At 38.2% G+C, this 27596-nt stretch overlaps 1 protein-coding gene across 1 annotated transcript in view; it reads right to left on the bottom strand.

Annotated features, from left to right (window-relative positions):
* The window catches only part of LOC127420187 (collagen alpha-1(XXIV) chain), a 144173-nt gene that overhangs the window by 35123 nt on the left and 81454 nt on the right, over nt 1-27596 (bottom strand). The window contains exons 25-38 of the mRNA XM_051662241.1: nt 18264-18317; nt 18023-18076; nt 16568-16621; nt 16261-16314; nt 13040-13093; nt 12726-12770; nt 12248-12292; nt 8717-8770; nt 8450-8503; nt 7555-7608; nt 6170-6223; nt 2704-2757; nt 2394-2501; nt 2172-2225 (exon numbers count right to left, since the gene is read on the bottom strand). Coding sequence (XP_051518201.1) covers nt 2172-2225; nt 2394-2501; nt 2704-2757; nt 6170-6223; nt 7555-7608; nt 8450-8503; nt 8717-8770; nt 12248-12292; nt 12726-12770; nt 13040-13093; nt 16261-16314; nt 16568-16621; nt 18023-18076; nt 18264-18317 — 792 coding nt within the window. The remainder of the gene's footprint in view (nt 1-2171; nt 2226-2393; nt 2502-2703; nt 2758-6169; nt 6224-7554; nt 7609-8449; nt 8504-8716; nt 8771-12247; nt 12293-12725; nt 12771-13039; nt 13094-16260; nt 16315-16567; nt 16622-18022; nt 18077-18263; nt 18318-27596) is intronic.

Here is a 27596-nt window from a genome sequence, read left to right as displayed (position 1 = left end):
AGGAAGTTGGGGCGGCCACAACATTAAAACCACCTGCCTAATATTGTGTAGGTCCCCCTTGTGCCGCCAAAACAGTGCCAACCCGCATCTCATAATAGCATTCAGAGATGATATTCTTCTCACCACAATTGTACAGAGTGGTTATCTGAGTTACCGTAGACTTTGTCAGTTCAAACAGGTCTGGTCATTCTCTGTTGACCTCTCTCATCAACAAGACATTTACATCCACAGAACTGCCACTCACTGGTTTATTTTTGTTTTTGGCTCCATTCGGAGTCAATTCTAGAGACTGTTGTGTGTGAAAATCCCAGGAGATCAGCAGCTACAGAAATACTCAAACCAGCCCGTCTGGCACCAACAATCATGCCATGCTCCAAATCACTGAGATCACATTTTTTTCCCCATTCTGATGGTTGATGTGAACATTACCTGAATCTCCTGACCCTTATCTACATGATTTTATGCACTGCACTGCTGCCACATGATTGGCTGATTAGATAATCGCATGGATGATTGTTGGTGCCAGTCTCTAGAATTTACTCCTAATGGTGCCAAAAACAAAAAACATCCAGTGAGTGGCAGTTCTGCAGATGGAAACACCTTGTTTATGAGAGAGGTCAACAGAGAATGGCCAGACTGGTTTGAACTAACAAAGTCTACTGTAACTCAGATAACCGCTCTGTACGATTGTGGTGAGCAGAATATCATCTCTGAATGCTGTTCTGAGATGCTGGTTGGCGCTGTTTTGGTGGCACGAGGAGGACCTACACAATAAGTGGTTTTAATGTTGTGGCTGATCGGTGTATATTGAAAGGCTGGACCCTGTTTATTAAACAGCTAATAGCCTTTAGTTTACGTCACAGCCATAAACATGATTTGCTATTTGCTATCGCTAGTCAAAGCCAAGTGGTACTAGAGGGAGGGGCATTCTTATTGTACAGAGCATTTGATTGGACAAAATAAGTGAGTGCAGTGTAAGTCATCAATATTTTTGGTCCATTAGGGTTAGGATAGGGCCCGTGACAAAAAACAAACTACAGTCTTGACCAACACAAAATAGGTATCGTTTGAAAGCTTAGAAGCTCTACTTTCCCATGCATGTAGGCATTATGACCAAAACTGAACAAGTGCTTTGAAATCTGCAGACAAATCAGAAGTGTTCCATTTTAATAATTTATAAAACCAAAAATTGCACTGCACATATTATTGCAATCAGTAAAAACATCAAACTGATCAAATAGTCATGTGTCATATGTTGTTGGAAAGCTTTCAAAGAGTAGAATACAACCAGCCTATTTGTATTACTCACAGACAAAAATATAGTGAGTAATAGCTAAATACATGTCTTTGACAATTATGTTTGTGTTGCTTGTATGCCGCATTTTCACTTATAACTTCACAAAAAATAAAAGGAACATAAAATATCACATAACATTATTTAGAGGATGTGATTATCTTTCAAATGAGTCCACACACAAGATAATCAGATGCAAAGATCATTAGATAATCCACATGAAGCACAATGTTACATATGTCCACCAGGAGATGGCGCCAAATACATGACACAGACTCAATGATGACTCAAATGACACAGAATGAAACTCATTCTGTGAAATCTCATTACTAAAATCATGTCTGTATGCTATGCAAACCTTTAGTCATTGTGTCTGCATGTGTAATTAGTTCTTATGTACAATTATTATTGTTTTATTTGTTTGGAGAGGCTTTTAGACACATGGAGGCGTTTTGTACACTACGATAAATGATTTTTTAATGCTACAACTTTTGATGGCTTTGTTGTATCAACACAACATTTTTCTCAGATACAGTTGACATGATTGGGAACAAAACAAAAGCCAAAAAAGTAATTAGATTACAGTAAGTAATTACATTGTAATTGGATTCCACCCAACATCGATTACATCTGTAGTTACACTATTAACCTAACCCTAACCATACCTCAACCTCAATAGCAGCAAATGTGAATCTGTGAGAATGTTGTTACACAATAAATACATTGTACTGAATGTATTTTAATGTTAATAAAAAAGTAGTTAAAGACACCTATATAAAGTAGGACAGTAAATTGTTAATAGTTTCATTCAGGGAATTGTTTTGAAACAATCTGGTGCAAGTTTAAGGAAAAATATGGTTCCATTTTGACTGGTTACCTTCTTTCCTGGGCGACCACGGATGCCAGACAGACCCTGTTTTCCCTCAGGTCCCTGATGGGGAAATATCAACTTCACATCATCTACATCAGACAATCTCAGAAAAGATCTGAATCATCTAAAGAGCAATTCTGAGTGATTTCGTCCACCACACATAAAACAAAATGACACAAATGCATTACATGACATTCACTGTGATTCCACCATACTTCCATCACTTACTGGGAAGCCTTTCTTTCCAGGATCTCCAGGATGTCCTGGGGGACCAGAGTCACCGATCTTGCCCCTTTCCCCAGTTTCTCCCATTGGTCCACGGTCACCTGGCTCACCCTGAGAAGCGAGAACACAAAAATTAAACAATTATGATGAGAGAACATCGTACGCACAAAGTCAGTGGGCATGGACATGAAGCTTTAATACTTTAAGTCTAGGTGTAAGTGGGTTGTGTCTCATTTTGTTCCACAAATGAAAGTCAAACCGGTTTAACTCTCTTTTGAGCTCTAAAAACTATCAAATCTGCTGTTTGCCTCACCTTTGTTCCATCCTTCCCCTGATGTCCATCTTCTCCAGGCAGTCCAGGAGGACCCTGAGACAGACAAACATCAACATCAGGATCAGCGCTTAAACTGTGATCACGGAGCAAAGCATCATGGCATACATAATCACTCAGCAGCTGAACTAAATGCTTAAACTGCTGCAAAAATGGGCTGATTAATCGAATTAATCGCAATTAACTGCATATATCAATATTTGCAGAGAAAGGCCCCTAAATAAAATCAATTAAATGCATAATGATAACATAATTATATTTAAATAATTTTAATTGATAATTCAGATAATTCATATGCATTCCATTATTGTGGCAGATGAGGTAAGTATTGATAAAACAATTCAAAAAGTGGTTTCAATAAATTGTTTATTTCCATATCACTGAACACAAGCCAATCATTGGCTTCAGTCCACAGCAATCCACTAAGGACACATGCGTCTGACGGATATTTTTGGGGCGTCTCACTTTGTTTGCGTTGCATCAAAAACAGTGTGTTTGAATGCAAGAATGCATCCTTATTTTGTGCTTTCTGAGTCATGCTTACTGCCCATTGCTGACCGAGGCTCGTAAAAACATGAAGGTGAACATCATGCATTAAAGGGTTAGTTCAACCAAAAATGAAAATTCTCTCATTATTTCCTCTCCTTTAAGCCATCCCAGATGTGTATGTCTTTCCTTCTTCAGCAGAACCGAAGTGATGATTTTTATAAGCATATTTTAGCTCTTTTTGTCCATACAATGCAAGTAAACAGGTGCCATCAGACTGCTGGCTGTTTGATGGTCCAAAAGGCATCACACGACTCCAGTTGATCGATTAAAGTCTTCTGAAGCAAATAGATAATTAAAACGTTTTTAACTTTAAACAGTTACTTCCGTCCAGCGCTGGGAAACTGTTTGAAATGACCTAACTCTCACGTGACATTCGTTCCTCTGTTGTATACAAAGCGTGTGCTTCCAACTTCTCGTGTGACTTCTCACGTAATGTTCGTTCCTCTGTTGTATACAAAGCGTGTGCTTCCAACTTCTCGTGTGACTTCTCACGTAATGTTCGTTCCTCTGTTGTATACAAAGCGTGTGCTTCCGACTTCTCGTGTGACTTCTCGCGTGACGTTCGTTCCTTTGTTGTACACAAAGCGTGTGCTTCCGACTTCTCGTGTGACTTCTCGCGTGACGTTCGTTCCTTTGTTGTACACAAAGCGTGTGCTTCCGACTTCTCGTGTGACTTCTCGCGTGACGTTCGTTCCTTTGTTGTACACAAAGCGTGTGCTTCCGACTTCTCGCGTGATGTTCGTTCCTCTGTTGTACACAAAGCGTGTGCTTCCGACTTCTCGCGTGATGTTCGTTCCTCTGTTGTATACAAAGCGTGTGCTTCCGACTTCTCGCGTGACAATACAAAGCGTGTGCTTCCAACTTCTCGCGTGACGTTCGTTCCTCTGTTGTACACAAAGCGTGTGCTTCCGACTTCTCGCGTGACATTCGTTCCTTTGTTGTACACAAAGTGTGTGCTTCCGACTTCTCGCGTGATGTTCGTTCCTCTGTTGTATACAAAGCGTGTGCTTCCGACTTCTCGCGTGACAATACAAAGCGTGTGCTTCCGACTTCTCGCGTGACATTCGTTCCTCTGTTGTATACAAAGCGTGTGCTTCCGACTTCTCACGTGACAATACAAAGCGTGTGCTTCCGACTTCTCGCGTGACTTCTCGCGTGATGTTCGTTCCTCTGTTGTATACAAAGCGTGTGCTTCCGATTTCTCGCGTGACAATACAAAGCGTGTGCTTCTGACTTCTCGCGTGATGTTCGTTCCTCTGTTGTATACAAAGCGTGTGCTTCCGACTTCTCACGTGACAATACAAAGCGTGTGCTTCCGACTTCTCGCGTGACTTCTCGCGTGATGTTCGTTCCTCTGTTGTACACAAAGCGTGTGCTTCCGACTTCTCGCGTGACATTCGTTCCTTTGTTGTACACAAAGCGTGTGCTTCCGACTTCTCGTGTGACTTCTCGCGTGACGTTCGTTCCTCAGTTGTACACAAAGTGTGTGCTTCCGACTTCTCGCGTGACATTCATTCCTTTGTTGTACACAAAGCGTGTGCTTCCGACTTCTCGCATGACATTCGTTCCTTAGTTGTACACAAAGCGTGTGCTTCCGACTTCTCGCGTGTTGTTCGTTCCTCTGTTGTATACAAAGCGTGTGCTTCCGACTTCTCGCGTGACAATACAAAGCGTGTGCTTCCGACTTCTCGCGTGACATTTGTGCCTTTGCTGTACACAAAGCGTGTGCTTCTGACTTCTCGCGTGACGTTTGTTCCTCTGTTGTATACAAAGTGTGGGCTTCCCACTTCTCGCATGAACACGCCATCACGCTTTCGTCATGCCACAGCTCCATGATGCGTCGACTGCTAACAGGAAGCATTTTTAAAAGTTAATAAAGTTTTAATTATCTATTTATTTTTTACACAAACCTATCAGTTTGCTTCAGAAGACATTAATCGATCAACTGGAGTCGTGTGATAACTTTTATGCTGCCTAAAGATGCCTTTTGGACCATCAAACAGCCAGCAGTCTGATGGCACCTGTTTACTTGCATTGTATGGATAAAAAGAGCTAAAATATGCTTATAAAAATCATCACTTCGGTTCTGCTGAAGAAGGAAAGTCACACACATCTGGGATGGCTTAAAAGAGAGGAACTAACCCTTTAATTTTTAGCGCATTATTTTTATATAATTAATCACACTGAAATAACATGTTAAATTGACAAGCCTATGTATAATGTACTTTATTGGGGGGGGTGCATGAAACACAATAACGCATGTTTGTACATGTTGGATATTATTTAATTTCAGGGGAAAGTGGTTAATTTAGGGAATGAGAAAATTGAGGAAATGCCACGTGGATGTGACGTGCATGCGTTCAATTTACTCTAGATTTGAGCACATACACATCATTGGTTTTTCTCAATATTATTCATGAGACAGCTGCTTTCTCGACCAGTCAGAAGCGTTGGCCGCGAATATGAAATCGTATGAGAGAGCAGTATATTTTCCTCTGCAAAGATGACAGTGATGTGCTTTTCATCAATAACTGACATGTTTGCTTTAACAGGGCTCTTTAGATATATATATATATATATATATATTTATGGTGAAATATGACTGAGATGTGTTCTTCACAGTTACATGAGATTCACACTGAAAGGATATTACTGCCAATGTCATAATATGTGATAAAAACACAGAACATTGTGTGAATAATTAAGTAACAAGATAACACAATTATGGACACAAATACTCTCTTATTCACACTGTCTGGCTCTCTGTTTCTCTGTTTTGAAGCCCCATGTCAGGGTTAAATCAATAAAAATACACATGAACTCAAACACTAGTTCTGGAGCTGGAACGAGGTCTAAGTGTGAGGTTTGGACAGGTGCATTATGGGTACTGCTGACTCACTCTGATGCCCAGTTGACCTTGTTCACCCTCTTCACCGACAGAACCCATTTCACCCTGGTAAGACAAATAAAGAGACAGTGAGGTTTACACCAACTTAAAGCAATAGCGCACCCAAAAATGAAAATTCTGTCATCATTTACTCACCCCCATGTTGTTCCAAACCTGTATAACCATATTTTTTTGTAAAACACAACGCAAGACCTGATTTTCAGTTTTCAAAACAACAAAAGAGGATGATGATTCTTACTGTCAAACTACTTTTAAAGATACTGAAAAGCACCATGAAAACAGTTCATGTGACTTGTGTGCAATATTCCAAGTCTTCTGAATCTATCATACGATAGATTTGTGAGAGGAACAGAGCCAGACTGACTTTACTGGCACCAATCGAAATTGGTTTTCGAGTGTCACTTGACCAACTGTGATGCGGCTAGTTTAAAAACACATCACAAATGAAATTTGAGAGCTGCAGCGGAGGGAAAGATTTTCAGTGAATAACAACTTTCATTTGGGTGTGATTTTTTACAAAGTTACTTGTTTGACTTCAGTAGACTTAGAATATTTTATTTATTTCTAATTAAATATTTCTGCTACTTTCATGGGGCTTGACAATAGACTCAAAAAATGTGTAGCCTATTTTTAAGATTTACGCATTTCAATTTCATATCAAATTCCATCAAATTGAAATTTATTGAAAATTAAAATAGAACTTTACTTTTTTTTATTTTGATAAAGATTACTCAATTCAATTTGCGTAAATTCTTAAAATTATTATTATTATTATTTATTTTTTTATCCCCTTTTCTCCAAATTTGGAATGCCCAATTCCCACTACTTAGTAGGTCCTCGTGGTGGCGCGGTTACTCACCTCAATCCGGGTGGCAGAGGACAAGTCTCAGTTGCCTCCGCTTCTGAGACCGTCAATCCACGCATCTTATCACGTGGCTCGTTGTGCATGACACCACGGAGACTCACAGCATGTGGAGGTTCATGCTACTCTCCACGATCCACACGCAACTCACCACGCGCCCCATTGAGAGCGAGAACCACTAATTGCGACCACGAGGAGGTTACCCCATGTGACTCTACCCTCCCTAGCAACCGGGCCAATTTGGTTGCTTAGGAGACCTGGCTGGAGTCACTCAGCACACCCTGGATTCGAACTCGCGAAGCCCCCTAAAATTATTTTTTTTGAGTGTACAGTCACCATTCACTTTCATTGTATGGAAAAAAAGAGCCACTCTAACATTCTACACAAGATCTCTCATTTCACTGAAGAAAATAATACAGGTTTGGAACAAACTGAACATCAGTAAATAATGACAGAATTTAAATTTTTTGGGAGTGAACTGTTCCTTTAAGAATTTTGGGTGTGAATGTGTCACCTTGAGTCCAGGTTCACCTACAGGGCCCTGCTCTCCTTCAGGTCCTGGAGGTCCCTGTGCAAGCACAACAGAATGAGAAGAAGATCAGAATGAAAGGGCAAGAAAACAGATACGCATGTCAGATCCAAAACAGGGAAATAGAGCTAAATTAAATGCATAATTCTGGTGACATAATGAATTTCCTAAATCACTGAATTATTCTATGATTGGCAGTTCTGCAGTACATTTTAATGTGTTTAGGGAAACTCTTTAGGATACTCCATCGACATTGTTTATTTCATATAATTTATAATAAATTGAACACTATTCTATGTGTAAACCGGATCCTTCTCTGGAATACTTGATTCTGATTGGTCAATGGCGGGATTCAAATATATTTGTATAATGACCTTAAACTGTATAACTGATCGTTGTCCCAGGGTTTATTTTGTGACATTATCCCTTAATGGAATATTCCGCGTTCAATACAAGTTAAGCTCAATCGACTCCATTGACTTCCATTGTAAATGTCTCACTGGAACACAGATTTGGGACGAATCGAAATTATTTTTTGTGGTAATCAACATTATGTCCACAAATGCTGTCGATTGAGCTTAACTTGTTTAATTTAATTTGTGATTTACCACCAAATTAGCATTTGACTACATAATTGTAAGTCGAGTCAAGCTCTTTATTGTCATCGTACAAGTACAACGAAATTATTGTGTTCCACTGGCTGATGCACAAGTTGAGAAAAGAGAGTAGAGATAAGACATAAATGTAAAAACAAAACACAAAAAATCTGAAAAACATAGAATCTAGGAAATGCAGAAAAATACAAATATACGACAAATAATAATAAGCATGAAGGTGAATGCAGAATAACTCTGTTACACACTAAAATGACAGGAAGTACCTCGTGACCTTGCTCTCCATCTGGTCCCGCGTCCCCCGGAGGGCCTTTGGAACCCTAAAAAAATCGAAACCATTCAAATACAGATCTGACATCAACCCCATTTTCAAAACACACACAGTCGTGGATCTTAAAGTCACAGCAAACTGACTGGCGGATGTGAATTTCAGTAACAAAAGTGCGATGAGGAACAGCTAATGTGTCTTACTAACAGTGATACCAAGATACATTATCAGAACAAACATTTGGATTTTGCATGGGAATACTCACTGGTTCACCTGGAGGACCTTTTTCGCCTGTGCTGCCCGGCGGACCTGGTGTACCCTGTAAAAACACACCAATTAAATGCATTAGAAATTCAGATTATACATTATTTACTCTCCAAAACATGTGTCCCATAAGAAAAGAAAATCACAAATGAAATCTCCTTATTATCTCAATTATTTCTCCTTGACGGGACAGAGGTTAAATGGAGTGCACAGTCTTTGAGGTGAAAGTGAAATGCTTAGTTAAACAGCTATTTTATATTGGTTATATTGATTAGGTTATATGGTGTGTTTTTTAGTTGAATTTAGTCGTACTGAACACACTTTGTGTTTATGTGCCAGGAAATTATGTCACTGATTAAATTAGAAATGATATTAAATGAATCACATATTTACCAAAAAAATAATGTAATAAAAATATTAGTAGCCTCAATGTTTTTATTTTTATTTATTTTCTCCTTTTCTCCTAATTTTGGAATGCCGAATTCCCACTACTTAGTAGGTCCTCATGGTGGTGCGGTTACTCACCTCAATCCGGTTGGCGGAGGACAAGTCTCAGTTGCCTCCACTTCTGAGACTGTCAATCGGCGCATCTTATCACGTGACTCGTTGTGCATGACACCGTGGAGACTCACAGCATGTGGAGGCTCATGCTACTCTCCGCGATCCACGCACAACTTACCACACGCCCCATTGAGAGCGAGAACCACTAATCACGACCACGAGGAGGTTACCCCATGTGACTCTACCCTCCCTAGCAACCAGGCCAATGTGGTTGCTTAGGAGACCTGGCTGGAGTCACTCAGCACACCCTGGATTCGAACTCGCGACTCCAGGGGTGGTAGTCAACGTCAATACTCGCTGAGCTACCCAAGCCTCCCATAGTAGCTTCAGTGTTAATAACTCGTAGTGTAGCAAACAGGGCTAGATATTGATACAGATTTCCTGACTGGATTCGATTCCGTTTCGATCAATTCATATGGGTTTATTTAAGTTATAATATCCATTTTGCTTGCATGTTAAAAAAAGCTAACGTTGTTAATTATACAGGGGACCTCCTAACTAGGTACATTACAAAAATATAAATGTTACTAATTATATTTTATTCATTTTTCATGAATAAAATGGCTTTTTTAAATGAACAAATCCATGCATTCCATCAATAAATATATTACACTGCATATATAGCATGTTTATTGTTTAATTGCATAATCTGTACTATTTACATCCTTGTTTTGAACACGTGCTAAAAACCATTACTGTCTCTTTAAGAAAACCGGCATTTCTGTAAAAGAGAGCATATAACTCCAATGCCTTTAACTCATATTGGTGGTTACAAATAATTGTTTCATTTTTCTTGTTTTTTATCAAATACTTACTGCAAAGAATGGAAAGGATATTAAAAGAGACATTATTCAATGACAAATGGGTTGCGTGAGCTCGTCTTTGGACACGCATTACACGTAACGAAGCACTTGTTTCATGCTTCACAAAGTTTTACAACATTCCTCCTTTAAAGAAGAGCTGCATGGAAATGTCTTCCCTTGTTTGTATTGGCTCTGTCATAGAAATGTATCCCTGAGCTGATATCCAGCAGTGTCCACACGTGTTGGATGAACCTTTAAACGTCTTATGTTTACCGCCACTATTTATCTTTCGTCTTTCTATTCACAGATCAGTCAGTATTGCTACAGCAACAGAAGCCGATACGCTGTGAGTGAAAACACATGCACAAGTGCGACAGATCCGAGACCCTGACGGAAAAACAGACGGGCGGTTTGAACACAGTTGTCAAACAGTTTTCTCGCAGATATCTGTTCCCACAGCACAGGCTGTTGACGCTCAGTATCCACTTGGTTTTGACTCAGTTATGACTGGATGAGCCACTTTGATTATGCTGTCTTCTAAGATTTGTACACTTTCTCAGTGCGAGTTCTCATCTAAAGCACTAGATGGCGCTGTGATCTCATCAGCTCAGCAGTTTGATGTGAATCCCCTCAGGCTTCAACACACACATGTGAACTCTAAACACTTTTACACACGCTCCACACATCTTGACACTATAAACCTGCCTGCAAACACACTCTCTTTATTTAGAGAATCAGCAGACGAAAGTGAGGAAACCACAGACAGATCGACTCCGTAACACACCAACACCAGAGCAGTGTGAGAGTACTGTATAGATCAAGGGCGCAGATTTGACTTGAACAATGGGGGGGTTGCAGTGTAAAGAACTGACATGTTTCCATTAATCATGGTATAAATATTAGGGGGGTTTGTGTGTGTGAGTGTGCGTGCGCGCACATGTGTGTGTGTGTGAGTGCATGTGTGTGCGTGTGAGTGCGCACGTGTGTGTGAGTGCATGCGCGTGAGTGTGTGTGCACATGTGAGTGTGTGTGTGCATGTGTGTATGTGCACGTGTGTGTGTGTGTGCACGTGTGTGTGTGTGTGTGTGTGTGAGTGCATGTGCGTGCGCACATGTGAGTGTGTCTGCGCACGTGTGTGTGTGTGTGTGTGCGTGAGTGCATGTGCGTGTGTGTGTGCGCACATGTGAGTGTGTGTGCGCACGTGTGTGCGTGTGTGCACGTGTGTGTGCGTGTGTGTGTATGTGTGTGTGCACGTGCAAATTCTTGGGGAAAAAATGGGTCATTTTAAATAGTATTGTTAAAATCCATATTTTTTACATTTATAGTCCTAAGATTGAAAATTATTAGACTTCTGTTTTGTTTAACCTTCTGAAAATTAACTGTGGTTTTACTACATTAACCACTGATCTTTATACTGTATCTATATTTTAGATCAGTGACAGTAACCATAGTTTAACCGTGGCATTTGTAGTAAAACCATAGTAACTACAGTCATGGTTACTACAATATTACTATAGTAAAACCAAGGTTACTATATGGATACTACAGTATAACTGTAGTAAAACCATTTTTAACTGTATCAAAACCATGGTTTCCACCAGAAAAAAAAAAAATGGTTACTACAATATCACTATAGTAAAGGCATTGTTTCCACCAGTTTCTGACTGCTTGTGTCTTCCAGCAGTTTCTCACATTGTGTTAAAAAACAAATACTTTTTATCCTATGCAACCATTTGCTAATTTATATCAGCAATGCAGCATTTTGTCACACAACTAGTGGCGTCTCTGGCTTATTATTTCCGGTGGGGCACAAAAAATCACTTGCCTAACCAACACGACATGCACAAACTTTTCAAAAAAGTATCTTCTGTTGTCGTGTACAAAGAACATAAAACAAGTTTAAGATGTGGAAATTCCTGTATATTATTCCTTAAAATAAATAGATAATTATTCCGCACATTTTGCACAACAGTCACGTCTGGTGGGGCTCTTCCCCACCTGCCCCTACTGTAGAGACGCCACTGCATGCACACCACTCTTGATTAGAGCACTATTGAAACATTCTGTTACGTTTACTTATTTGAGTTAGTTATTCCCCAACACTGACACACACACTCACACACACACACACACACACACACATGTAATGAAAACAAAGTGAAATATACTAGGGGTCCTGCTGCTCCTCTCTTCCCTGGACCACCGGCTTTACCCTACAAAAACACACACAAATATCAAGTCAGATATCTAAATCAACAAATATCTGAAAAGCATTGACTAGTTTATGGTGAAGAGTGGAGCTTGAGCTAATGATGAGGACAGGTAGATATCGGACGTGAAATTGATTGCTTGAGTTGTTGAGCAAATACCGTGCTAACATTGTATTTTAGGGGTAATGTTAGTCAGTTGTCTATCTAGCTTAGACACGATCAAAATGAGGACAAACCATATACTTCTTTTGTTTTTAAATGAAGGAAATTATGATGACTACAGTCTAACCCATGCCCTAATCCTAAAAGAAAAGTGTCATGTCAAGAGTCAATCTGCTCCCGAATGTCCCCAAAGGAAAATTTGGTCAAATTTAGTTCTGGAGACAACACTGTACCCTATCACACAAAACTTTGAGTAAATAGGTTTAGTGCTTACAATGAACCCTGGAGCTCCTTTCTTCCCTGGAGATCCTTTCTCACCCTGCAAAATAAAACCAGCAAACATGAGCTGTGATCAAGTTTTGTGATCATTCAGTGGCTTTGAGGTGCATAACTAGAATGGTTGTTGGTTCAATCCCCACAGCCACCACCATTGTGTCCTTGAGCAAGGCACTTAACTCCAGGATGCTCCAGGGGGATTGTCCCTGAAATAAGGGCACTGGAAGTCGCTTTGGATAAAAGCATCTGCCAAATGCATAAATGTAAGAAGTGTGTGTTTTGTGTTTATTGTGTTAGATGAGTTGCTGGTACCTTCACGCCCTCAGGACCCTCTTCTCCTGTCGGCCCGTCAGCTCCTCTCGGGCCCTTAAAAAGAGAAACACACCCAGAATGACCCCAATCGCACGTGTGACGTCACTCCATTGACAACTGAACTGTATATTTTTTCCTGGGCAATAACAGTAAAAAAGTGAAATCAAGACTTTAAGGTTTGTGATTATACAGAAAACGACTTTCAAAAATAAACCTAAGAGAAATTGACTGTTCCTTTCACACAGCACATACCCGAACACACTTCGGGTCACTTCAGATAAAGAATGTGGTTGTGAACTGTGTGTACTTAAACTTTGGGCACTTTCATGTCTCAGGGGTTGATTATTTTTATTAAAACAAACAGATTTAAACTTTCCCCCTTTTTTTAATAAGACGGTCAAATTTAAACTGACTTGGAAACTTTTTACCAGGGCTTCATCATTTATTTTTGGTACTTTTCAAATGATTTTCATGTATAGATTTTACTGTTTTAGTCCCAGATCCAGACTTTCAATATCAAACTATGTAATTTGTATTTCTATACTTTATAAAAATACAAATTATTACATGTTTAAAACTATGATCATCTAAAACGAAGAGTGAAATAAACATAAACCATTTCAAAATGTATTGTGTTCAAATTATTTCTATCAATTTGTCAAAAATTACGACTGTCCCACAGTTGTGTCGTCATTTCCACCACATAAAACACTTTTGCACCTAATAAAAAGGACATAATTCACCTGTGATGGATGTAAATATGTAGCCAGTCCTGCTCGACCCGCTCCGAGCGGGATTCGAACCGGGGTCTCCGGCATGGGAGGTGGGCGTGCTAATGAGGAAGCTAAAGGCTACAGCTGCTTGCATCAGTCACTAGTGTGCATCTTGAAGCCAGGGGAGTGAGGTTTACACACTGCACAGCTACCTACCAGCTGGCTACAGTTACACTCACTCCCCTAAACCTCACTCCAATCCGGGTCACGGCACCACTGTAACCAGTCCTGCTCGACCTGCTCTGAGGGGGATTCGAACCAGGGTCTCCGGCATGGGAGGTGGGCGCGCTAATGAGGAAGCTAAAGGCTACAGCTGCTTGCATCAGTCACTAGTGCGCATCTTGAAGCCAGGGGAATGAGGTTTACACACTGTACAGCTACCTACCAGCTGGCTACAGTTACACTCACTCCCCTAAACCTCACTCCAATCCGGGTCATGGCACCACTGTAACCAGTCCTGCTCAACCCGCTCTGAGCGGGATTCGAACCGGGGTCTCCAGCATAGGAGGCGGGCACTCTAACGAGACAGCTAAAGGCTACAGCCTCTAGCGTCAGTCGCTAATGCGCCTCTTGAGGCCAGGGGAATGAAGTTTTACACACTGCACAGCACGTACCGGCTGGCTCCCTTTACACTGTTGGACATTGTTAGTAGACAAACTAAATCAACTAGTGAAAGTGTGAAAAATATTTTAACGAGACTTTACTTTCTAGAAAATCACAAGGTTAAAAGTGCCCAAAGTTTAAAAACATTTAACAATCTAAAACACGGGTATTCTGCTGTTGTGTGAATGAAGCCATAAAGCCCTTTCACAATCAAAGATTAATTTCATCATGAGTTCTCTCTTATAAACAGTCCAGCTTGTTGATAAATGAGCCAGAAGAGCACAGACACCACATGCCAGACCAAACACAATGATCCCTGAGCACATGCCAAACAAAATCGATCTGTCTGCCTGCCATGTTTACACACAGGAGTTTAAATGCAGCTGTCTTCATCATTTAAATGAGATTTGTTCTGTGAAGTTTTATATATATAAGCTATTGTAATTTCTGCGTTTGGCATGAAATTAAATCAGTTTTCACATAGACATGGGTGTGTCATATTCACTCTGACCACTAGAGGTCTCTGTGGTTTATTTTGCAAACACATTTCACACAGTCAGCAAAGTCTGCAGTCATCGGCCAAACATAATAAAACTCTAACAGGGTACACATACACCAGATCAGAGTGGAATTGTTAAACATATGCAGGGCTGCATACATTAAATTTAGGTGTTTCAAAGCACGACTGTACAACGATACACTTCAAGTTACCAGTCCAAAAGTTTAACCAGTACACCACTCTCAGATTATTTCCAGTATCAGAGGACTTTCTCTCACCAAGTCTTAAATGTGTCACACTGGACTAATCTACTGTCAATCAAAAGTTTCCACCAATCAAATCTCTTCTAATCTACCGTCAATCAAAAGTTTCCACCAATCAAATCTCTCCTAATCTACTGTCAATCAAAAGTTTCCACCAATCAAATCTCTCCTAATCTACTGTCAATCAAAAGTTTCCACCAATCAAATCTCTCCTAAACTACTGTCAATCAAAAGTTTCCACCAATCAAATCTCTTCTAATCTACCGTCAATCAAAAGTTTCCACCAATCAAATCTCTCCTAATCTACTGTCAATCAAAAGTTTCCACCAATCAAATCTCTCCTAATCTACTGTCAATCAAAAGTTTCCACCAATCAAATCTCTCCTAAACTACTGTCAATCAAAAGTTTCCACCAATCAAATCTCTTCTAATCTACCGTCAATCAAAAGTTTCCACCAATCAAATCTCTCCTAATCTACTGTCAATCAAAAGTTTCCACCAATCAAATCTCTCCTAATCTACTGTCAATCAAAAGTTTCCACCAATCAAATCTCTCCTAAACTACTGTCAATCAAAAGTTTCCACCAATCAAATCTCTTCTAATCTACTGTCAGTCAAAAGTTTCCACCAATCAAATCTCTTCTAATCTACCGTCAATCAAAAGTTTCCACCAATCAAATCTCTTCTAATCTACCGTCAATCAAAAGTTTCCACCAATCAAATCTCTCCTAATCTACTGTCAATCAAAAGTTTCCACCAATCAAATCTCTTCTAATCTACTGTCAATCAAAAGTTTCCACCAATCAAATCTCTTCTAATCTACCGTCAATCAAAAGTTTCCACCAATCAAATCTCTCCTAATCTACCGTCAATCAAAAGTTTCCACCAATCAAATCTCTCCTAAACTACTGTCAATCAAAAGTTTCCACCAATCAAATTTCTTCTAATCTACCATCAATAAAAAGACCTCCAAATCTACCGTCAACAAAGGTTCTTTTCCACCAATCAAATATCTCTTTATCAGTCGGCCTTTACTTTGCGCCAATTTATTGACATCCTTCACAAAACAAAGAAAAACCGTACCCGTTGCCCTTTTTGCCCCAGGACGCCTGCTGCTCCTCTCGGCCCTGGTGGACCCTTGAGAAAAACAAGAGAGAGACAGTAAAAAAAGATATATCTGTCATTGACAAATAACTATTATTTTATATACAATATATATATATATACAGTATATATTTCTTTATGTTTATAGATATACAGTATATTACCATGGCACCAAAAAACATTGTAATGCCGTGGAACCGTTTTGTAATTAATTTGATTTGGACAATAATTTTAGAGATTTTGTAGGGTACAAACTCTAAGAATAAGGGATTATGGGTAAACTTACTGGTGGGCCTTGTGGGCCGAAATCCCCTGGACCCCCTGGAAGACCTGGATACCCCTTACATTGAGAAAGAGACACACGGTTAACACTAGAGAAACAACTAACTAAAACCACTAACTACTGACCAAACTAACTACTGAACAGATTCAGCACTGGACCAACTAGGGCTTAATAGATTTCAGTCAGAGTAGACGACTTTTAATTTGACGTGAACAAAAATGAGGCTGTGAGGGAAAGATGTGCATTTTGTACAAAGTTCAATCTGTTCAATAGTTTCTAAATTGTTCATGAACACAAGCAGATTAAATTTGATTTATTAACAATTTGCATCATGCGACAACATTTTTTTTAAACTAATTACACAAAACATTTGTTCTGCTCACATTTGTATATGATTCTGAACGATTTGCATGACGTGACAATTTACATTACAATGGTTTTACAAACAATTAACACAGAAATGAGTAATGCTTGTGTTTACAAAAGATTTACGAATTATTTTCACGATACGTCAATTTACGTCAGAATGGTTTTACGAAAGGCGTACACAGAAATAAGTTCTGCCTGCGTTTCCGAACGACTTCCGAACGATATGCATGATGCACAAATTTACGTAAGAATGGTTTTACGAAAGATTTACACAGAAAATAGTTTTGCCCATTTTTACGAACTATTTACATGATGCAATAATTTACACAAGAATGGTTTTACGTACGATTTACACACAAATTTGTTCTGCTTGTGCTTACAAACAATTTACGAATGATTTGCATGATGCGACAATTTACGTAAGAATGTTTATATGAAAGATTTACACAGAAATTAGTTCTGCTTGCATTTACGAACGATTTACAAATAATTTGCATGATATGGCAATTTAGACTAGTTTTCAGAATGACTTACACAGAAATGTGTTCTGCTTGTGTTCAAGACAGTTTATGAAATTTGCATGATATAACAATTTACGTAAGAATGGTTTTACGTACGATTTACTCTGAAATTTTTTCTGCTTGTGTTTACAATTTACGAACGTTTTGCATTATACAACAAGTTATGTAAGAATAGTTTTATGAAAGAGTTACAAAGAAATCAGTTCTGCCTGTGTTTATGAACGATTTAAATCATGCAATAATTTAAACAAGAATGGTTTTACGTACGATTTACACACAAATTCTATCTGCTTGTGTTTACAAACAAGTTACGAACGATTTGCATGATGCGACAATTTTACGTACGAATGGTTTTACAAACGATTTAAGCAGAGATTCGTAACAACGGTTTTAAGAGTATTTTATACAGAAATTTGCTTTGTTCATGTTTACAAATTATTTGCATCATGCGACGATTTACTTAAATAATAAAAACAGATTAAATGTATATACTTACCCTCTTTAAAGTAATTAAAAGTGTGTTTATTTAAACTGTTTGTTTGTTTGTTAATGTGAAATAAGTTCTTACCGTTGAACCTTTCTCTCCAGGAGGACCCAGAGGACCAGGAGGGCCACGATCACCCTGAACACACAATTAAACAAACACATTAACACACACACACACACACACACAATGTGATTTATCCAAATTCAGGTTTCACTGAATGTTGATGTATTTAATCATAACAAAATGATGACGTTTCATGAAGTCTTTTTCCAACAGAAATCAAATCTAAAATAAGATTAAGCTCAAAGCTGTCTATTTTTACCTTTTCTCCAGGTTGTCCGATCACTCCTATTATTCCGATCAGCCCGACTGGACCCTAAACAACACACCCGGAACAAGAGCTGCTTAAACACACACACACACTTGCATTGCTCATGTCAGATTTTGGAAAGCGTTAAAAAAAACCGAAGTGAAGAATTACACTACAAGAGCACATGAAGATGTGTGTTTGAGTTAGTGTTTATGTGTCTTTAGGAAAATTGCATTGGGGAGTCACTGCATGGTTTATCAATAAGATTTCTTTTTTATCATTTCGTAAACCTCTAAAAGTTGTAACCTGTGAGTAGTATATTTACATCACTAAAGCACATCAGTAGGGAAGGGTAAAAATATAAATTTTCCGATTTATCACAATCTTAATTCGAACAATCTCGATTGATCCTTAAAATCCCAAGATTAATCATTTATGCGTGTAAATCATTCGCATATGCGACCTCATTCTGCAGCGTGCGACTACAAATGCATGTGATTAGCCACTGGCTGGTACATTTTCATGATGACTGAAATATATATCCAAATTAATCGATATGAAACCTAATAAAAATTGGAATCAAAAGCTTGTGAATCTGAATCGAATCTAATCAGGCAATCTGTCTTATTTCCCGGTCCAACGATAAGATTTTCAGCTGCTTTTCAAGTAAAAGTCTTTACTTATTAAAGATTTGAAGATGTGGTCTTATCTGTTCTGCTTTATAACACAATATCAACAGATCAAACCATGATATAAAATACTTCACATCTGGACACTGGAGCACATGAATCGTTCATAAAACTATTCTTACGTAAATCGTCACATTCAATTCAATGTGACAATTTATATTTCGCAAACGATTTACACTGGCTGTAAACATCTATAACGACTCCACACTGTCTTTTTGTAACAGAATTACTTACGGTATTCATTTTCCAGAGACCAAACGTGTAAGATTAATTTTATTGTCAACTAATCAACGATGTATAGTGATTATGTGGAAATAATAAAGTGGTTTTTCCAGAGCTACACTAAACACAATGAACAAACGCATCTGAACTCCCACAAGTCATAAATCTTTACAGACGTGTAACACAAACGTGTCACACAATATTTTCCGCAGTTGTCTGTATGCTGGTACAGGTCAGTTTCTGGAAGATTCTCTGTGTGAACTCTTGATCTGTAGCCCTCGGGAACTTTCTGAAGCGTTCGACGTCAGTGATTGACTGTAGACGTCTCAATGACAGTTCATTTGTCAAATAATAATTACACAATACGTCTTTGGCTTGTCGAACAAAAACTCCTGCAGACATAAGCTTTGGACTTTTCCATGTCAATGTTTTGTGCAGGTCATTTTCCTTTCATGTTGTTTAAAACAAGGACATGATAAGGTTAAAGTAAGCTGGAAGTTACTGTAGTTGTCTGCTTAAAGGTGTATTTTTTTTCAATGTTAAAATACCTTGTTCTATAGTATGCCAGTTTTACATACATAGACAACTACAAGTAAGTACTTTGTATGTTGACTGGTGCCATACAAACGTTCCCACCAGACGCAGCAACATTGGCTCAACCAGTGATGTGAGTTTGGGGCAGGACTTTCAGTTTGTTCGACCAATTATACACTGAAATGTTGTGCTAAAGTAAATATAACAGAACAATTTTTGTACTTTCTACATTGTATAAGTTAAAGTGTGAACTTGAAAATATTAAGTAGATTTTACATTGAAAAAGTTAAGCGTGAACTTGAAAATATTAAGTAAATTCTACATTTGTACTCAATTCATAGCAGAAAAGATGAAGTACTTTCCACATTGAATAAGTTCAAGCGTGAACTTGAAAGTATTAAGTAAATTCTACATTGAATAAGTTCATTTAAGCATGAACTTGAAAATATTAAGTCAATTCTACATTGAATAAGTTCGTTTAAGCTTGAACTTGAAAATATTAAGTAAATTCTACATTGAAAAAGTTAAGCGTGAACTTGAAAATATTAAGTAAATTCTACATTTGTACTCAATTCATAGCAGAAAAGATGAAGTACTTTCCACATTTAATAAGTTCGTTTAAGCGTGAACTTGAAAGTATTAAGTAAATTCTATACTGAATAAGTTCATTTAAGCATGGACTTGAAAATATTAAGTAAATTCTACATTGAATAGTTCATTTAAGCTTGAACTTGAAAATATTAAGTAAGTTCTATATTGACTAAGTTCGTTTAAGCATGAACTTGAAAATATTAAGTAAATTCTACATTGAATAAGTTCGTTTAAGCATGAACTTGAAAATATTAAGTAAAATCTACATTGAATAAATTCATGAACTTGAAAATATTAAGTAAATTCTACATTGAATAAGTTAGTTAAAGCGTGAACTTGAAAATATTGAGTAAATTCTACATTTGTACTCAATTCAAGCATGTAAAAATGAATGCTTTAGCTTATAAATAAATATTAATTATGATTGTTTGTAATCTTTACAATGTGTCTTCATGTATCAGTCCTAAAGTAGGAAACTTTGTCATATTTATTTGCTAATTTTAAGTAAATTTCACTGTTAAATAAAATAAGAACATTTCACTTAACTTTTCGAAGCTGGTGTTAGACTTTAGTAAAGTCTGAAGTTAATTTTCTACTCAAAAATTAACCAAATCAATAAAAATTTGCCATCATCGTGTTTTGTACACCAAGTGTTGAGGTTTGCACACTAAGATTATTTAAGTACCATGTACATCAGATTTTTAAGTAAAAGTTAAATTTACTCACTTTAATCAATATTATGTCATGAATTTAAGCATATTTTACTTCATTTTATACAATTAAAATGTACTTAGAAAAAGTGTGCAAAAACTTTTGTTTATGGCTAGTTGTTTATATGAAATATTTCAGTTATTTATGAAGATATATTTGAATATTAAGGATATATTTATAGCAAAGACATCATCATAATGAATGAATTACAGTATATTATGCTTTCTATGCTGACGAGATAAATAAAGCCCATAATTTCACAGGTTTTTTTTGAGCTATTACTATTCTTGTGCTCAAGGTCATGATAGGTTAATGCAAATATTTCTAGGTAAATTTTTCCAAATAAACAATTATGTGCTTTTCAAACGCAAGGCAACAGGGTTGACAATTTAAGATCGTCCCCTTCGATTAAATGCAAAGTAAGATTTTATGAGTTTCATAAACGATCCCAACAATTGTGCTCAGATGTCAGAGATCTCAAAACATTTATAATCAAATTCTTCCAAGACTGCCTGAGCTACGCTATCCACATTCATTTTATAGCTCAATACTTTAACTGTATGTCAACAACTGACTAATTTGTGTACATTTTATTGATAAGAACAGAGAAGACCCCCAAATTATGTTTAAATAAGAGTGAACTACAGTAAGACAACAAATCCTCAAGGCCAGCTTTCTGTAAAAGCAAGACATTAGGTGTTTGAAAGCACGCCAGACACCACAGATGTTCCTCGGGAGAGAAACCATGTTTAGAGCATTTCCCAGTGCATGCTAGGATTGAATTTTCCTGGAAGAAACGAGCAACAGCCAACAGACACAAACTGCCTTTACAGTCGAACACAATTTCACTACATCACAACTCCTGGAGGATGAATATTCAACAGCTCTCACTGGAGGAATACTGTAGAAAAACAACTTTAACAGACAGTCCAGATACGTCAGAAGCATCTAAAATAATCTACATCATCCATCAGCTACTTTGCTATTACAGTGGGAACGTCTTGGCTACTGTAATTCCTCAAGGAAGACCCAAGATGACAGACTGATCTCTGCTCAACTTGCAGTGAATGATCTTTGTGCAACATGATTCATGGCGTTACATAACTCCAAGTTAGGATGCCGTCTGGTGGCAGAAGATGTAGCTACAAGCAAAGAAAGCATGACTCCAGTCTATGTCATTTCCTTTAGTCTTTAAATAAAGGTCCCAATTAGAAACCAAAAGGGTTTTACAGTCTGACGTCATTTGGGATAAGTCAACTAAAAGCAGCGGTGCTACTGAACTAACTACAAGACAGTTGAGACACTGTGCAGCCTTAAAGGGACAGTTCACCCAAAAGTCAAAATTCTCATCATTTATTCACCCTCATGCCATCCCAGATGTGTGTGACTTTCTTTCATCTGCAGAACACAGATGAAGATTTTTAGAAGAATATTTCAGCTCTGCTGGTCCATACAATGCAAGTGAATGGTGACCAGAACTTTGAAGCTCCAAAAAGCACTTAAAGGCAGCATAAAAGTAATCCATAAGACTCCAGTGGTTTAATCCATGTCTTCAGAAGCGAAAGGACAGGTGTGGCTGAGAAACAGATCAATATTTAAGTTCCTTTTTACTACAAATTCTCCTCCCTGCCCAGTAGGTGGCGATATGCACAGATAATGTGAATCACCAAAAATAAAAGAAGAATGTGAAAGTGGAAATTTGTGGTTAAAATAAGGGACGCATATATTGAACTGTTTCTCACCCACACCTATCATATCTCATCTGAAGACATGGATTAAACCACTGGAGTCTTATGGATTACTTTTATGCTGCCTTTATGTGCTTTTTTGAGCTTCAAAGTTCTGGTCACCATTCACTTGCATTGTATGGACCAGCAGAGCTGAAATATTCTTCTAAAAATTTTCATTTGTGTTCTGCAGAAGAAAGAAAGTCACACACATCTGGGATGGCATGAGGGTGAATAAATGATGAGAGAATATTGACTTTTGGGTGAACTATTCTTTTAAAGGGACTTAAATTTTAAACCTGCACTATGTAAGATTTTTTGGGTTAAAAATGAACAAATTGCCATTACTGATTAATTACATACGTCCTTACTTTACCCCGATTCATTTCGGTAAACTTATCAAAATAATTCGTATTTTGAGCTGTCGGGTCGGATTTGGTGTGAAATCGCTGGCTGATGTCGTTCCTCTATGCATCATGACATCATATCCGTAAACACAGGAAAGAAGTGCCGGCTGAGCACGCTGTTCAGTTCAGTCCGTCACACTCACACAGTTCAGGATGGCATCGCTGCAGTCTGGATGTTTATCTGTTATCTGTTTGGTGAAGTTGTTTACCTGCTATAATGCTTTTATGAATCGAACATTACTCGTGTGTTTACCGATCGTGATTCGTTGTCAGGGGAAGTTCCTGTATGACTTCTAAAATTGACTTCTTGTACGTATTATTTTCATGTTTAATAAAGTATATGTTATCCCCGTTATTGCTCGTTTTATGTTTTTAGTTTACAGAGTTATTAGGCCAACAGTTTCACTTACTTTATCAACTGCCGTGCTCATTTTTTCATTTTCAGTTTTAGTATTTTGACAAAATTATCCTTTAATATAGTCAATATTTCATCATGTTATATTCATTCATAAAATTTCAGTCAATGAAAATAATATCTTTGTAGTGTATTCATAACGCAAGTTACGCAACGCAAATTATGATTATTCAGACTAGTGCATCATTTAACTCATTCATGTTTATTCGTTTCATTGTGCAGATGTAAGATGTTCCATAAATGTTGTGGATATATTGATGAATCTCATGTATAAATAGGATGCGTTTGAATGAGGTGTTTACCTCGTTTTAAAGCGGTTCATTTTGTCGATGTTAGCATGTTTAACTCACACAGCTCAAGCGGAGAAATGCCCAACACACTGGATCAATGGATTAAATGATTCATATCTAATATCTTCTTCTATTTACAGAATCTCAAGATGTTTCTTCTTCTGTTAATATCTTGCAGTATAATTTTTATCATCAACAGTACGATTTAATAAAATCATTTAATAATCTTCAAGATGCGCCTTTTTCGTCTCGTCTTCGTTATCGTTGACGAAATTAAAAAATTGATTTTCATCACTGATTTCGCTGACGAGATAATGTAAAAAGTAATTGTACTCGAATCAGCAGTATCACGAGTTTCATCTCTTAAACTGATAATACAATAAACATTAATAGTCGATAAAACACTTGAATAATCATATTAAAATATACTTGTAACTGGTGGTGATTCAGGACAGTCTCCTGTTCTCGATGTAAAAGCGCTTTGAGTGTCAGAAAAGTGTACAATTCATTCATTGAAAATATGTTAATAAAAGTCTTGTTTATCTTCATCAAAGCAAGTTATATTTCTTTTTTAAATGTTTAATCGTATAACATAATTATATCAACGTGAAAATAGCACGTCACGACTCCGGCTCTGAATATCTTCAGTCATGATCACACAGGCGATGTCCAGGTAACCTCAAATCATGAGATTCATCCGCCAGAGCAGTAGTGTTGAAACACGACTCACGTAAAGTGTTCTTCCGCAAATTGCTTGCAATTTTACATTTCAACCACTGATGTCGCTAGAGAGCACAAAGCTTTAAATCAAGCCTTAAATCGCTGTTTTTTTTAATTTTATTTAGACTCATATGTACAAAAATAGGGACGTTTTTATTTAGTATGTTCAATTTCATGTTGTCACACTAATTGCTTAATGTCTTTTTTCTGTGGAAAACAAAAAGAGATAGTTTGCCAAATGTCTGAACTACTCTTTCGCACAAAAAGAAAGTGGAAGGTGAACTGTCAAACACAAAAAATGGGTAAAAAAAGGACCTTAAATGTGATTAATAAATATGACTCGTGCACTAAATAGAAGTCTTTGGAAGTCATACGATAGCGTCAAACCCCAAATTGAAGTCGTTTTACACTGAAAATCTTCACCTCCATTATAGTTCTCAAATTCCAAACAAAGCTCGACAGTATTAACCACAATTCACTTTTGTTGTATGGGAAAGAGTAGCTCGGACATTCTACAATCTAAGAAGGTGAGTAAATGATGATTATTCTAGGGTGTCCTAACTGTTTTATAGAAAAGCACTTTTTCCTTTAAAAATCCTGTTGTGCTGGAATTTCAGACTTGATTGAAAAAGGCCTTTGATAGTTTCAAGATCTAAACACAAGTTCCCTCCATCTGATCTCGTCCTGTTCATTTGGAAAGTGATGTCATGGCGTTTATTAAAGAGCTTGTGTTCTCCAGATTGCTGTCTTTGACGGGGCTGTCGGGACCCCTGAGTAGATTTTATGTGGCTGATCTGTAATCCTCCACACATGTGAGATGTTACACTACAGACGAACACTAACTCACACAAACCAGAATGCAGATATTACAACCGAATCCATCACACAAAACTCCCTGTCACGTGTAAATCATCGGCTGCTTTTGTCAACAGACAAATCCTCTTCACACAGCTCATGAATTCAGTTTCATCTTCCCATCTGAAGTTCCAGTGAAACCACGGGATAAATGTTTTTCCAAACGTAATCTCTGCATGTGTCCACATCAAAACCTCACAGCAGAGTGGAACGTTTTAAGATGCGCTCATGAGGAGGAGGAAATTCTCATGAAACAGATTAAAAGGCTCTTTTATAAGTTAGTTTTTTTCCTCTCATCACGTCTCTTCTTTTACAAACGGATGATCAGAGTAAACGATCAGACAACTGGAAAACAAACACACAAACTTCACAGCTGGGAAACTCATCATTCCTGGAGCCAAAGAAAGTTTTTTCCAAAAACTGCATCAAGAGACAATAAAAACACTAATGCTGATTATACAGACAAACAGCTGGATATACACACGACAGAGAGAACAAACGAGGGAACGTTACATATTGCAGCATGATACACAACACTAAAAAGAACAATAGAACGACAGAGATGGACAGACAGACAGACACAACTACAGACAGTTAGACAGACAGACATACAAAGGGCCGGAAGAGAGACAGACAGAAAGACAGTCAGAAAGATAGAAAGACAGACAGACATACAGCGAGACTGATGGACAGACAGACAGAAAGACAGTTAGAAAGATAGAAAGACAGACAGACATACAGTGAGACTGATGGACGGACAGACAGGCCAACAGAGAGACAAACAGATAGAAAGATAGACAGACTGACAGACAGAAAGACAGACCGATGGAAAGACAGACAGAGCTACAGACAGGCCGACAGATAAACAGACAGACAGAAATACAGACAGGCCGGCAGATAGACAGACAGAGAGAGAGACAGACAAACAGATAGAAAGACAAACAGAATTCCAGACAGACAGGCAGACAGAGTGACAGACAGAAAGACAGTCAGAAAGATAGAAAGACAGACAGACATACAGCGAGACTGATGGACAGACAGACAGGTCAACAGAGAGGTAGACAGATAGAAAGATAAACAGACTGACAGAGAGACAGACAGAGCTACAGACAGGCCGACAGATAAACAGACAGACAGAAATACAGACAGGCTGGCAGATAGACAGACAGAGAGAGAGACAGACAAACAGATAGAAAGACAAACAGAATTACAGACAGGCAGACAGAGTGACAAACAGAAAGACAGTCAGAAAGATAGAAAGACAGACAGAGAGACAGATAGACAGACAGACAAACATACAAAAAGGTCAGAGATTCAGACAGGCTGACAGAGAGACAGACAGACAGTCCAACAGAAAGACAGTCAGACAGATAGAAAGACAGACCAACAGAAAGACATATAGATAGACAGACAGGCCGACAGATAGAAAGACAGACAGACCGACAGAGAGACAGATAGAAAGACAGAAAGAAAAAAGACAGACAGACAGACAGGCCAACAGAGAGACAGATAGACAGACAGACAGACAGACAGACAGTCCGACAGAAAGACAGTCAGACAGATAGACAGACAGACCGACAGAGAGACAGACAGGCCAACAGATAGAAAGACAGATAGACAGACAGAAATACAGACCGATAGAGAGACAGATAGAAAGACAGACAGACAGATAGAAATACAGACAGACCAACAGAGAGACAGGCCGACAGAGTCACACAGAAAGATAGAAAGACAGATAGACAGACAGGCTGACAGACAGACAGATAGACAGATAGAAAAGAGTGATGGACAGACAGACAGACAGACAGGCTGACAGATAGAAAGACAGACAGACCGACAGAGAGACAGATAGAAAGACAGAAAGAAAAAAGACAGACAGACAGGCCGACAGAGAGTCAGACAGACAGACAGGCCAACAGAGAGACAGATAGACAGACAGACATACAAAAAGGCAGACAGAAAGACAGACAGACAGTCCGACAGAAAGACAGTCAGACAGATAGACAGAAAGACAGACAGGCCGACAGACAGAAAGACAGATAAACAGACAGAGAGACATAAAGACAGACAGACAGATAGAAAGACAGACAGACCAATGGAAAGACAGGCCGACAGAGTCACACAGAAAGATAGAAAGACAGATAGACAGACAGGCTGACAGACAGACAGATAGAAAAGAGTGAT

The sequence above is a fragment of the Myxocyprinus asiaticus genome, chromosome 29 (genome assembly GCF_019703515.2).
Source record: "Myxocyprinus asiaticus isolate MX2 ecotype Aquarium Trade chromosome 29, UBuf_Myxa_2, whole genome shotgun sequence".
NCBI classification, from domain to species: domain Eukaryota; kingdom Metazoa; phylum Chordata; class Actinopteri; order Cypriniformes; family Catostomidae; genus Myxocyprinus; species Myxocyprinus asiaticus.
Note: the sequence above shows the minus strand (reverse complement) of the source record. Positions and strands in the feature narration are given on the sequence as shown.